Source organism: Elgaria multicarinata, chromosome 17, assembly GCF_023053635.1.
Source record: "Elgaria multicarinata webbii isolate HBS135686 ecotype San Diego chromosome 17, rElgMul1.1.pri, whole genome shotgun sequence".
Taxonomy (NCBI): Eukaryota; Metazoa; Chordata; class Lepidosauria; order Squamata; family Anguidae; genus Elgaria; species Elgaria multicarinata.
The window spans coordinates 18,304,066-18,318,273 of record NC_086187.1 but is presented as its reverse complement, the minus strand read 5'-3'; the positions used below and the strand labels follow the sequence as shown (position 1 = coordinate 18,318,273).

At 46.5% G+C, this 14,208-nt stretch overlaps 1 protein-coding gene across 1 annotated transcript in view; it reads right to left on the bottom strand.

Annotated features, from left to right (window-relative positions):
- Positions 1-14,208, bottom strand: part of IQCK (IQ motif containing K) — a 37,699-nt gene that overhangs the window by 2,323 nt on the left and 21,168 nt on the right. Inside the window, exons 7-8 of the mRNA XM_063143529.1 lie at positions 13,898-13,982; positions 8,786-8,897 (exon numbers count right to left, since the gene is read on the bottom strand). Of these exons, the coding sequence (XP_062999599.1) occupies positions 8,786-8,897; positions 13,898-13,982 (197 nt within the window). The remainder of the gene's footprint in view (positions 1-8,785; positions 8,898-13,897; positions 13,983-14,208) is intronic.

The window sequence follows — 14,208 nt, the reverse complement described above, 5'->3', positions numbered from 1 at the left end:
ACTGATTTATTCCTTTTTTTAAAAAAAAAAAGATTAAAAAATCTCTATGAATGTAAGAAAGGTGGGGTACAAATCAAATCCTGTTAAATAAAGAAATAGTAGTCCAGCAACATCTGGTGGGCCATAGCTTTACCCATCCCGGGATTCTACTGCCACAATGAGAAGGCTTCTCTACCCACAGGCTCACAAGACGCTACGGCTCACAGGATGCCCTCCCAAGGACCCCACAGGATTGCACCATTAGACTATCAGGTTTGTTTGAAATAGCTACTTACAATGGGCTGATTCTCTACAAGAAAGGTAAGTAGCAATGAGTAGACTGTATTTTGTATTAGTTATTATTGATTTAGGGCACAATCCGATGCAAAAGTCCTAAAACTCGCAGCATTCCATAGCTAGCCTGGCTGGGGAATACTGGGAGCACTAGGATTTTTTTTTCCTGTCTAAATATACATAGGGTTGTACCCTACATCTCTGAGCTCCACACTTTGCTTTTAAGATTCTCTCCTCCTCTCAATTTCGGCTGTTGATGCTGTTTTAAACTTTTCAAATTGTTTTTAAAGTTTCATTTTTTTAAAAAAAAGTTTTCAAATTCTTTTGTTTTTAAACTTCGTTTTTTAAAAAAAAAATGTTTTGAAATCGATGCAAGTTCTACATGTAAGTTGCCTTTGGGCTGAAATAAATCTGTAAATAAATTATATATAAAAGGCTGCTTAGGCTTCCCTCTTGTGTGTGGGTGAGGCAGTTTAAGCGAAGAAGGGAATTGCACTCACAGCCTGAACATCGAAAATAAAGGGAATTATTAGTTCAACTGAGTTTCTTTGCACAGACTGTATAGGGTTGCAGCCTGAATCGATGCAATCGATGCAAGACCTTCGCAAATAAATCTTTCTTTCAACCCTTGACCTTACAAAAAAAGGGCTGGGAAGCTACCCAATGTAAATGTTTGAAAGAAATAGGGAAACAGAAATTTCTACAACCAGCAGCAGCCCAACTTCGCAAAGGATTGAAGCTTCATTTTTAGAAAAGCAACTGGGTGCAACCTATTAGCAATGGCTTAGTGTGTGTGTGTGTGTGTGTGTGTGTGTGTGTGTGTGTGTGTGTATATATATATATATATATATATATATATATATATATATATATATATGGAGGATCACTCGAGCTGACTAATGAAATGCCCAAAACAGCATCAGCGTGAAACTGGAGCTGTCTGGGTAGAAGGAGAGATTCAGGTCTTAAAGAGATACACAGTCTGTTTGAAGCATTTACCACTGTGGGAGAAATCTCATAGGTGCAGCATTCCCCAAGATGGAGGCCTCCAAGCGTGTCAAACTATAGCTCCTGTCATGCTCGCTGGAGATAATGGGAGTCATAGGATACCCCCAAATGGCTGGCAGCTGGGGAAAAGGGGGTGCAGGGGAAGAGGGCGTGGCCCTCTGGGGATCCTCGGAGGGCCAGACTTGGCCCCTCGGGCCTGAGGTTTCACACCCCTAGTCTACAATGGCTGGCAGCTGCTCTCATTCCTCAACTGGGGTGCCACGGCAGAAAAGACCCTGTTCTTGGTAGCCACCCGCCTCACTTCCTTTGGCAGGGATTCAGAGAGAAGGGCTGCTGAAGATGATCTTAGGGTCCAGGCAGCTACATATGGGAGGACGCGATCCTTCAGGTAACCTGGTCCCAAGCTGTTTAGGGCTTTGAATGTTAATACCAGCACTTTGAATTGGGCCTGGAGATGAGCTGGGCAGCCAGTGCAGATGGAAAAGTACTGGCATAATATGATCACATCAGCCAGTCCCCGTTAATAGTCTGGTGGCCCTGTTTTGGACCAGCTGAAATTTCCAGACCGTTTTCGAAGGCAGCCCCACGTATAATGCCCTGCAATAATCCAGATGAGAGGTTATCAGAGCATGGATAACTGTAGCTTGGTTACCCCTGTCCAGATAAGGACACGGATGCTAATCCACTTTTTAAAGTCTTCCGGCAAAATGTAAGACCCGGAGCTGCGCTGAGACTGAGCAGTCAAGCGATCGTAGACATGATCCCTTGAGTGCAGGAAGCACAACACCAACTGGGAGCCAACCACACATCAGACTGCAGACAGCATCAATGACGTGGTCATTCCTGCCGGAAGGGACACATACCAATCTAAAACCAGAATGTCCCCAACTTGGAACGGAAGATCTTTATTTGAGGAGTGCCTCATGTGTGTGTGTTTTTTTTAATAGCCTGTGTTTTACATATGATAGAATTATGCAATTGGGATTGACTGAAGAATTTAGCCTTTGCAAATTCTACTACCCTGATCCTTGACCAACATGCAGATCTGAACAAAATGCTGCACGTCTCCAAATTTTGCGATGCTGTTTTCGGCTCAACAAACAAACAAAAACCTGTCTTGAAATGCATTTAAAAATGTATATTTTAAGAGAAAATACATTTAGAAATGCGAGATGATTGGCACTACTCCATTACTCTATAACTTTAGCAGGAACATGGCTGCAATTTGATACAATTGGCCATTTTATCAGCCACCCTGATAAATGATGTTCTCCCGAAACCGAAACGCCACTGGAGTGGGCTGGCATTTCAAAGACTCCCCAATGGTGGGCGTGGACCAGTACAGCAGGATCAACCTCTCTGGGGGTCGCATGACTTCCATTGCTGCATTCTCAGCTGTCACTGCCCAGATCAAGTGTTCAAACCATTTGGAAAAGTCTGGACGGAACGCCACGTAGCCTCTTTACCTTTCGGTGCTGGCTGTGTCTGAGACTGTTAGAGTTCCAAATGTGGCGCAAGGGTTTTATGGAAGCCGGTGAAGTAAAGGGAAGGAGAAAAGAAAATCTGGCCATTTTGAAGGACACTTCTGAACATAAAGCGGTAGGTTTGGGAGTCATAGTGTTCGTGGATCAACAGATGTTGGGTTGGAGCCAAAAGTTCTCTTCCTCTAACAGAGGGATCTTCCTCTGATGGAAAGGGAGCTTCGAAGATGCCTTCCTTTGCAGGAAGCTCCTTTCTTCAGAGAAAGGGAAGGGCTTCTGCCCTGAAAGGCAGCTTGGAAATACTTTAAACAAAGAAAGAACGAGGTTCCAGTTCAACGGCCTTAACAGACTCCTACACACCACCGTCACTCTATAAGCGTGCACGTTAGGTTCTAGAATCGATCGGTAAGATTTTAATGTTTTTTTAATGTAAAAGCATTTTCTTGTTTCAGATTCTCTCCCCCACCCCAACGTCGTCCCAAAAAGGCTGTTGTCCCACGGGATTTGAAATGTGTGCTTCTTATGATCCCGCAGCTAATAAAGCCCATGCAAATGCAGGCATGAATCATAGCCTTAACCATCAGCAAGCAGAATATGTCCTTAGGTCAGACAAGTTTAGTGCTTTAAGGCTAGACTGATCAATTTAAGCATTCAGCAAGGGGAAAACATACACATACATTTGCTCGCTTCACTCGATCATGGCTGGGGAAATAAGCCACGATGGCTTATTTCCCCTGCCATGCATGCCGCGACAGCCCTTGGGTCCTGTGTAGCTTGTTAACCATGACAACGAGCCACTCTGGCCGGGTTTGCACAACACAACAAGCCATGCTGCGGAGAGTAATTATGCTAAACACACACACAGCACGTGACCAGCATGCACAGAGGGGTTAACAAGCCTGTGGTCATGTGAACCAGGTCACACACACACACAACCAAATTTTGACCCATACCCATTGAGAAGTTTCAAAATTAAAACATGACATTACAGGAAAGGGAGTGGCAGTTTTCGTGCTAAGCTCTGAACAGAGGCTGCTGTTTTCAAAACACAGGCCGGCCTTTGTTTTGCGGGAGAGGGGAGGGTAACTGGACAAACAATTTGGTTACCATGTGACAGATCCCAAAGAGGAAGGCTTATGAAATCAACAAGAAGCTCCCAGCCCCAGCCCTGGAGCTCCGGACTGCCAAGGGACTGTGAGCCAATTCTCGAAGGATGACAGTCATTCCCAGTCAATTCAGTCAAAGGGCAGGATCTTGAGTGCGCCACTGAAATAAAATAAGGTTTTCAAAGGGACGGGAGAATGCCTTTGCACTGCTCCTTCTGTCAATGCGAGAGGGGGTTCTTTGTGTGTGTGTGGGGGGGGAAGTTCACCACTGGTTCTTTAGGAGGCATCACCAGGCGCAGTGCTGCCATAGAGGCAACTCAGGCGGCGGCCTAGAGCGCCAAGCAAACGAGGGCGCCGAACAGCGTACCCAGAAGCTGCTCTCCTAGGGCGGCTTCCAGGCGCGCTGTTCCAAAGCCGCAGCCCCGGCCTCTGCCCAACCCCAGCGTCCTGGCTCCTTCGAAGCCTGGACGCTGGGGTTGGAGGCGGAGGCTTCAGTACGGCGCACCAGGAAGCCACTTCTGGGCGCGCCGCTTCAAAGCCTCTGCCCCGCCCCCAAACCCAGCGTCCTGGCTTCAAAGCCGGGAGCGGGCGGTGAGCGGGCGAGTGAGGAGGGAGCCAGAGCGGTGAGTGAGCGAGCAAGCAGGGGCGGCGGGCGAGCAAGGGGGGAGCTGGAGTGGTGAGTGAGCGAGTGAGGGGGGAGCCGCAGCGGCAAGCATGTGAGCGGGCGGGGGCGGCGAGCGAGCGGGCAGGCGGGGGGGCAAGCGGTGAGTGAGCGAGCGGGCGGGCGGGCAAGGGGGGCGGTGAGTGAGCAAGTGGGTGGGCGGGGCGGATGCTTCAGAACGCGCCTGCCTAGGGCGCAATATAGTCTGGCGCCGGCCCTGGGCATCACTATCATAGCCCACAAAGTGCTTGGAAGCATAACACGACCAGTAAAAGGGGGGAACAACCCCCCTCCCCAAAACTCTCTAGCAGGGCCGGCTCCATGTTGGTGGGGGTGCCTCTTCTGCTGGTGCCCCCTCCCTCCCTTGAGCTTGTCTGGTGGCAGCAAGGACAGATACTCTGAGCTGACTACCCAGTGGATGCAAATCAGGGCAGGAGAATTCTCCAGTCCTCCGTCTTCAGCAGATGGTACTGGGGCTTGAAAAAATACGCCAGGAGCCCACCTCCCTTCCCTTCAGGCCCTGACATTTTCTTCTTCGAGACAAGCAAGGCTTTACTGAGTTGCGCTTTCAGACAAGGGTCACTACTGCCTATTGAGATGGAGGGTCTGCCCAGCTGTCGATCACACAGCGACGACGTATTTGCGGAGCCTTTGCAAATAGAGAACACTGTTCACTACATGTTGTTTTGTAAGTTGCATTCATCTCCAAGAAAGAAATTCATTGCTCCACTGGTAAAAAGAACGTCTGGTACAACTTTATCCAAGAAAATACTAGTCCTATGATCAGAAAATGACCTCTGAATGTTATTAAATGTTTGCAACTGCACGTAAGAAAATTAGGGCACAGTTCTTATATTCCATTTCTTTCAACTGTAAAGGGGATGAGCTATTTTAACTTTTTGTAATAACCTGTAGACGGCTACTCTGAAGTGCACTGACAACTGTTGGGGCCCATGACACAGACCATATACTGCTTTCATACCACTTTCCTAGTGTTATATCCTGCTTGGTGTAGATTATTATTATTATTATTATTATTATTTATTTATTTATTTATTTATTTATATAGCACCATCAATGTACATGGTGCTGTACAGAGTAAAACAGTAAATAGCAAGACCCTGCCGCATAGGCTTACATTCTAATAAAACCATGATAAAACAATAAGGAGGGGAAGAGAATGCAAACAGGCACTGGGTAGGGTAAAACTAACAGTATAAAGTCAGAACAAAATCAAGTTTTAAAAGCTTTAGGAAAAAGAAAAGTTTTTAGCTGAGCTTTAAAAGCTGCGGTTGAACTTGTAGTTCTCAAATGTTCTGGAAGAGCGTTCCAGGCATAAGGGGCAGCAGAAGAAAATGGACGAAGCCGAGCAAGGGAAGTAGAGGCCCTTGGGCAGGCGAGAAACATGGCATCAGAGGAGCGAAGAGCACGAGCGGGGCAATAGTGTGAGATGAGAGAGGAGAGATAGGAAGGAGCTAGACAGTGAAAAGCTTTGTAGGTCAACAGGAGAAGTTTATGTGTCCTGGGCCCCACCAGTTGTCAGTGCACTTCAGTACCACTATAAAGCAGTCGTGTAGATCCTGCAGTGCACTTCAATACCGCTATAAAGCAGTCGTGTGGCTCCTGCCTTTTATATACTGCTTTCCTACTGCTTTCACAGTGGAATATCCTGCTTGGAGCCCAAGGTCTTCAGATGTAAAAACTAGAGGTCTGTTCTTCAAAGTAGCCCAACGTGTTTCAGTCCTGTACCCTGTATTTCTGGGATTTAATCTTGGAGACCTCCACCTCCCTGCCCGAGAGCTCTGCAGGTTATATTTGAATTTTAATCCCCAAAGAAGGCCTGGAAGTATAGGGTACTCTTCCTTGTACTCACCAATCTAACCATCATCGGTAGTGGGCAAGCGAGAAGGGTGAGAGTTTATGACCCCCTCCCTTGACTGCCCCCCTCCAAGGCACCATCACTTCAATACATTCAGGAAGAAGAAGAGTGTCCAAATAAACTGAGAACTAAAACTGCTGCTGTTTGGACACAAAACTGGCACAGAGATATCTATTGTTTCGGACAGAATGTCATCGTGATGTGCTGCGTATACAATGGATGAATAAAGCATTTGGACGTTCCCCCCAAAATAAAGGGCAAAATGTCTTCAAAGCCTTTCGTTGTACAGGAGGGTGTTGGTGCGGTCACATCCACGGCACACCTAAATGCTGCATTTATTTATTTATTTATTTATTACAGTTTTATACCGCCCAACAGCCGAAGCATCAGAGGAGACATCCAAAGATCCTGAAATTATTATCATTATCATTATTATTATTCTTATTATTCTTATTATTATTATTATTATTATTATTATTTGTATCCCGCCTTTTGCCCAATGCTGGGCCTCAAGGTGGCCTTACAAAGTTTAAAATATACATGGGGGGTGGGGGAGAAACAAAACCATAAACATTTAAAATACACAACAAAATTATAAAACATTAACATAGATGGAGGGCTGGATTATTCTCCAAAGGCCTGCTGGAACAAAAAAGTTTTAGCCTGCTTCCGAAAGCCCATCAAGGAGGGAGCTTCCCCGGGAAGAGAGTTCCAGAGCACCGGAGCAGCCACCGAGAAGGCCCTCTCCCATGTTCCCACCAAGCGTGCCTGTGAAGAAGGTGGGACTGAAAGAAGGGCCTCTCCAGAAGATCTCAAAGCACGGGCAGGCTCATAAGGGAGAATACGTTCTTTCAAATAACCTGGACCCGAACCATATAGAGCTTTATAGGTCATAACCAGCACTTTGAATTTGAAATGTGTATCGTTTTTCAAAGAATCCAGATTCGGGCAGGATTCCATACATTAAGTTTTCCAAACCAGGCCAGCAAACGCTCTGCATTCCATATAAATGGAAGCTGTGTAAGACGTGCAAGAGGCATCACGTTTGTAGGCGGGTTCCCTTCCAATGGATTTACACTCACAGGTGCCAAGATGATAAACAATATTAAAAGATGTCATAAAAGCAAGAGGCATCGTGTGCAGCAACAGCACAAAGCCGACAGACCCCGCCAAGCGACAGACCCCGCCAAGCAAAATCTTATTTTTAGCTCACGCTATATATTATTTGGCACTTTAATTTGATGGGAGGTGTGATGAGCCCAAGTAGAATCACATGAGAGTCTCCTCAGCGTTTTACTGTTTTTCAAACCAAGTAATCCGGTATCACAGATCGGAGATTACAAGGGAATTCCTCTCCCAGCCTCCTCGCAAAAAACCCTGATAGGAGGAAAGGAGGCGGGGATCAAGGAGGGAGACCAAACCTCCATGGGCCAGATGAACAATCTCCACGGGCGAGATTAGGTCCGTGGGCCAGAGGCTGCCCACCCTTGCTATATGCCAAACTGAATTCTGTTCTCTGAGGTTAGATCCTTACATAGCTAAAATGACACTGTCCACATACAAGGTGGAGGTATCGCTAGGCTCGGGGGGGAGACAACATTTTTTATTTTATTTTTAGAAAAGAAACTCTAAGAGGGGAAAGCAAAAAGCCTAATGAGCACCAGACATCGTAATATATGGTAATAGCGATCTGAATTGTCCAAATGTCAATCCTTACGTAGCCAAAACAGCATCATCCAAGCACAAGATAGAGAGATCAGCAGGTTCGTGAGCCCCCAGTCTTTGCACAGGTACATGCAGTATTTTGAAAAGGAACCCAGAGGAGAAGGGGGAGGATGCAGAAAGCCAAGAGAGGACTGTGCATGCTCAGTGGATATGGAATGCTGAGTGACTTATGGGTGTGTGTTTGGAATGGAGTATCCTAAAAGAAGGCATGGCTGGCTGGAACCCTGTACAGAATCACTCTGCACTGCAATAAGGTGTTGCAGCTCTCACTTGTTATTTTCCTACTTATGGTAGCAACCTGAAACAAACTTAGTTTCAAGCCACATAGCGCTCAAAGTAAAAGATATCTCAGAAGGAATTCCAATTCAAACAGCCACGAGGGAAGGGCGGGAATCGAATGTAAGCCTAAAGACAATTTTTTGACGTGTAAGTTCCACGAAGACAACCACCGCTAGAAGTACATGTGGACATTTTATCTAAGACAATTAGATTGTCAGAAATTTACAGAAATTCATGTCTTACTGATTAATTGGGGCGGGGGCTTTTTCACCCGGTCAAAACTTTGTCACCAATTAACCTTCTAACCGATGAATTGGCTAAACAGAGCTACAGGACCCTTTACATCTCGAGAGATGGAAGCGGAGGAAGTTACCTTTTTTTTCTTGCTTGGCCCAGAATTCCCGAACCCGCTTGATAATATTCTTGGTCTCCCGCAAATGTTTTTGCCACTGGCGTAGTTCTTGAACCTCAGGCTCACAGCGGACCTGGAAGAGTTTTTGTTTTTAAAGCATGTCTCTCTTAAGAAAAGTGCCACCAATCTTATTTTCACTTAACGCCTCAAATCTAGATAATTGCTACTTTGCCAAGGTGTAGGGCACTAATGGAGGCAGGTGTTGGAGACAGAATGTGAAGATGCAGGTGTCACCTTGGATGGTTTCCTCTCTTAACATGGTCATCAGTGTGTGTGCATGGGGGGTGGAGGGTGGGAGATCCAACAGAGTTAAAAAGAACTTCAAGAGATTCTATTTAGCCCAAAGTGTCATCAGGTGCAAGGAGCTCGGTAAACCCTTTCCTGCCTGAAAGAACTCCTGTAAGAATGCTGAAACTAAGAACCAGTGCCTGAGTTTCTCTCTCTCCTTTTTCCCCTCTTCCTTCCCAATCCCTTTTCCTTTTGTGTCATGACTAAAGAGTGGAGTAAAAAATACTGCAAAGGCTCAGCCCTAGGAACAAAATGAGCCCTGCTGGATCAGACCAAGGGTCCATCTAGTCCAGCATTCTGTTCACACAGTGGCCAACCAGCTGTTGACCAGGGACCAACAAAGCAGGAAACAGATACAACAGCACCCTCGCAATCATGTGGGGAGACATGATAGCACTCTTCAAATACTTAAAAGGTTGTCACACAGAGGAGGGCCAGGATCTCTTCTCGATCCTCCCAGAGTGCAGGACACGGAATAACGGGCTCAAGTTAAAGGAAGCCAGATTCCAGCTGGACATCAGGAAAAACTTCCTGACTGTTAGAGCAGTGCGACGGTGGAATCAGTTACCTAAGGAGGTTGTGGGCTCTCCCACACTAGAGGCATTCAAGAGGCAGCTGGACAACCATCTGTCAGGGATGCTTTAGGGTGGATTCCTGCACTGAGCAGGGGGTTGGACTCGATGGCCTTGTAGGCCCCTTCCAACTCTGCTATTCTATGATTCTATAGGCTTGCGTACATAGTGTACATAGGCTTGCTGTCCCGGTTAGAGTCTTGGACTGGGACTCTGGAGGTCTGACTTCTAGTCCCCACTCAGCCATGAAGCTCAATTGGGTGACTTTGGGCCAGCCACTGACTCTTAGCCTAACCTACCTCACAAGGTTGTTGTGAGGATAAAATGGAGTGGAGGAGGACCATGTAAACCATCTTGGGCTCTTTGCAAGAGGAAAAAAGGTGGGATATACATGTAAAAATAAACAAATAAAATAAAATTCCTAACATTTACTGGGCAGTATCCCACAGTAGTCCTGCATAGAGCAGATTCATTGAAATGAATGGGACATAAGAAATGCCCTACTGGATCAGGCCCAGGGTCCATCTAGTCCAGCACCCTGTTCACACAGTGGCCAACCAGCTGTCGACCAGGGACCAACAAAGCAGGACATGGTGCAACAGCACCCTCCCACCCATGTTCCCCAGCAACTGGTGCACACAGGCTTATTGCCTCGAATACTGGAGGTAGCACACAACCATCAGGGCTAGTAGTCATTGATAGCCTTCTCCTTCCCCTTTTAAAGCCATCCAAATTGGTGGCCATCACCACATCTTGTGGTAGCCAGTTCCATAGTTTAATAAGAAATAACCCTTTGAACCAAAGTGTTGATGACTATTCTTTTAGTCCCATTGCTATCAAAATCACTGTGCATAATATCATTTTGGTTTTATTTAAAAAAAAACTGTTTAGGAGGTAGATACTGTCCTTCGAACTTTTGTCTCGGGTATCTTAGCAACCCTCACAGTGTTAAGCCAACATAAGAAGTTATTAGATAAAGCACACTTTTGTAGTCGGGTGCCTGCAGACATAATGTCAACGCTAATTAATGGTTTTGTGCGACTTAGAAAGGTGAAAAAGGCAACACACACAGGAAGAGAAGGAATGGGGGGGGGGAGACAAGAACAGTAATAATTTTTAAAAAACACTATAAGGCATAAAAAATCGCCAGAGCTCATTTATTAAAAAAAAAGACTATTCAGATTACTGCTGCATTCTTTTTATGGTCAGCTTTCAATGCTCAATCATTTATTTAACAGAGGGGGGTTTCTTACTAATTGGCACTGGAGAAACCCTATTTATTTTGTTTGCCAGACATATTTAATTTCTTGGGTCGTGGCCAGGGGTTTTGGGAAAATACCCTAAAGGAAGTGGCCCTCATGTGCGTTGAGTTGCCTCTCTCTCTCTTGCTCACTGAGACAAGTAGCCGGGATAACCCCAATGTGCACTCTTTCCTACAAGGGAAACAGCTGCACATGAGCTATTTCTCCTGATCTCAAAAGATCGAGGGGGTACACGTAGCATACTGTGGGAGCATTCCTTCCCCGTGACAGAGAGAGAACTCAGGAAGAGGGAACCACAGCTAAGGACATAGGAACACAAGAAGAATTATTATTATTTATTTTAGTATTATTTATCGGAAGGTGCTCGGTTCACAGCGGACTGAAGAAACGTCTTAATATAATCATGTAATGAACAACACACAGTCAAATAGCAGCGTTATTGCACATGACATGGAACTCTGAAGAGATCATCTGTATTAGTCTGGCCAACGTCAAGTAGCTGTCGAATGAAAGACTGCAGATTCCGAGAAAAGGGAGCTCACATCTTCCGAACGAAAGGCCTTCCTAATGAGCTGATTCTTTGGAGAAGATCACAGACGCAAGGACCGCTGAATTCAAACATCGCCAGACAATGGCATCACGTTAAGCCTGTTCTGGTTTTACTTCTCCTTTTTGTAACCGACGAGAACGTCGAGGTGCAAGACAATGTCACTAAAGAATGGCTATGCGCTCATTTGTTCTAGAAATACCCGAGAAACCAGAGTCCTGTTTTCATAGTCAGGGCTATGAAGCAAGAGCTTTTGAAGATCACTTCTGAAGTAGCCCTATGTTGCTTGCAGTGCTAGGAGTCTAAACCCCAGGTCTGTTAAATGAATAGCAAAGACCCCCTTGCTCCGAGGGGGCTTCCCATTGGTTGGGTGGTGTTTGCTTCCCCCCACCTGCCCCCTGCCCCCACCCCAAGATCACATATGCTCCCTAGCCCTTGAGCAGAGGGGAACACACAGCAGCAAGCGTTAAGGTATGCTACTGCAACTAACATTTCTGAGTGACATTGACGCAGCTCATGAAATGACATTGACCGAGAGCCCTGCTGGATCAGGCCAAAGGACCATTTAAGTCCGGCATCCTGTTTCATGCTGGACAGACAAGCACTATTGGGAAGGGACGTTTGAATTGGTCTGCTTCACTTTCTATAACAGTTCACGTTTGCTCAAGCACAAGTTGGCTCCGTCTCATTTCCATGCCACTGATGACAGTTTCCTTCCCAAGAGGAGCCTCAGAAAGGGGCACCTCGGAAAGGGCGGGGAGATCCCAAAGAGCAGCCTCAGAAAGGGGCGGGATGATCCCAAAGAGGAGCCTCAGAAGAGGTGGGGCGATCCCAAAAAGCAGTCTCAGAAAGGGGCAGGGCAATCCCAAAGAGGAGCCTCAGAAAGGGGTGGGGCGATCCCAAAAAGGAGCCTCAGAAAGGGGCAGGGCTATCCCAAAGAGGAGCCTTGGAAACAGGCAGGGCAATCCCGAAGTGGAGCCTCAGAAAGGGGTGGGGCGATCCCAAAGAGGAGCCTCGTAAAGGGGCGGCATAATCCCAGTTGAGAATACCTCTGATGTCAGTGGGGTGGTGAATCTACTCCAGGTTTCAGTCAGAACCAGCTTCGCAATTAGATAGCTCCTGTAAAGTTCTCCCTGGTTCTGATAGAAACCCAGAGTGGATTCACTGCTCCACTGACATAGGAACCACCAGCCTCCACTGTAGCTTTCTACATTCCTAGTTTCCTCACTATGCTCCTAGTTTCTTATTTTCCCTCATGGTGCTCCTAGTTTCTTATTTTCCCTCACAGTGCTCCTAGTTTCTTATTTTCCCTCATGGTGCTCCTAGTTTCTTATTTTCCCTCACGGTGCTCCTAGTTTCTTATTTTCCCTCACGATGCTCCTAGTTTCTTATTTTCCCTCATGGTGCTCCTAGTTTCTTATTTTCCCTCACGATGCTCCTAGTTTCTTATTTTCCCTCACAGTGCTCCTAGTTTCTTATTTTCCCTCATGGTGCTCCTAGTTTCTTATTTTCCCTCACAGTGCTCCTAGTTTCTTATTTTCCCTCATGGTGCTCCTAGTTTCTTATTTTCCCTTTCCTTACGGTTTGCTCCATCTCTCCTCCTTCCTCCCCCACCCTCCACCTCTTTTCTCTTCCCAAACACTTCAGCATCCCATTCCTTGTTTTTTCTTCCTCTCCCTGTTCTGTTGCCTCAGCGGATTCTACGCAGCCCCGCTCTCCTCCACACCAGTTCATATGCTCAGACACGAGACTTGGGAATGTTACTCAGCATCTTCTCACCAAACAAGGACAATAAAATTCAGAAAAAAGAAGCTCTTCGTCCCTCATCAGGGCTGGCCCAAGACATTTTGCTGCCTGACAGGAAGGACAAGATGGCAGCCCTCTCCTCACACCATGGACAGACACTGACTGGAAGGGAGGGGTGAATCTTATATCTACTCTGGCAACGGGATAGTGTTCTCTGCTGCACCTGAGGCAGCAGGCTAGTTTAGGGGACCCAGGACAGGTTGTGAAGTGTACACAGCTCTGTCCTCCGACAGAAGGGGGCAGAGAATTCATGACATATAGCCTCAGCCTTCCACCACAGCCCCACAACCTCTGTCGCCCGACGTGGTCCACTCACTCTGCCTAAAGGTAGGGCCGGCCCTGCCCCCAATGAAGGCCATTTTGTCTCTGAACGTCTTTGTTATGTAACAAATACACAGAGTGCTACTTTGTCACTTCCTTCTCCCATGACCGGGTCTCGCTCACAAGACAGCCACTATGCAAAGACTACTGCAACCATCAGTGTCTCCGTGGATATTTATAGCACCTGCTACTTAAAATTTATGTAAGGGGTTTTCCCCAGGGCCTCCACAGTCGCACAGACTCAACGTCAAACTAAATAATTATAGATGACTCTTACCCGATAACCTCTCCAGAATGATTGGATGATGTTGCCTGCTTCTTCCTCTGTTAGTAGCAGAGACAGAGGAATCGGTGGCCTAGGACTGGAGCAAATATTTTCATTATTATGGCATGACATTTTGGGTCACACACATAGGAATGTATAAGAATGTAAGAAGAGCCCTGCTGGATCAGACCAAGGGACCATCTAGTCCAGCACTCTGATCACACAGTGGCCTTAGCTAGACCTAAGGATTATCCCAGGCAAATGGAGGTGTCATCCCTGCCTGCTCCCGGGATCCCCTGTGCGTCATTTGGATGCGCAGGAAT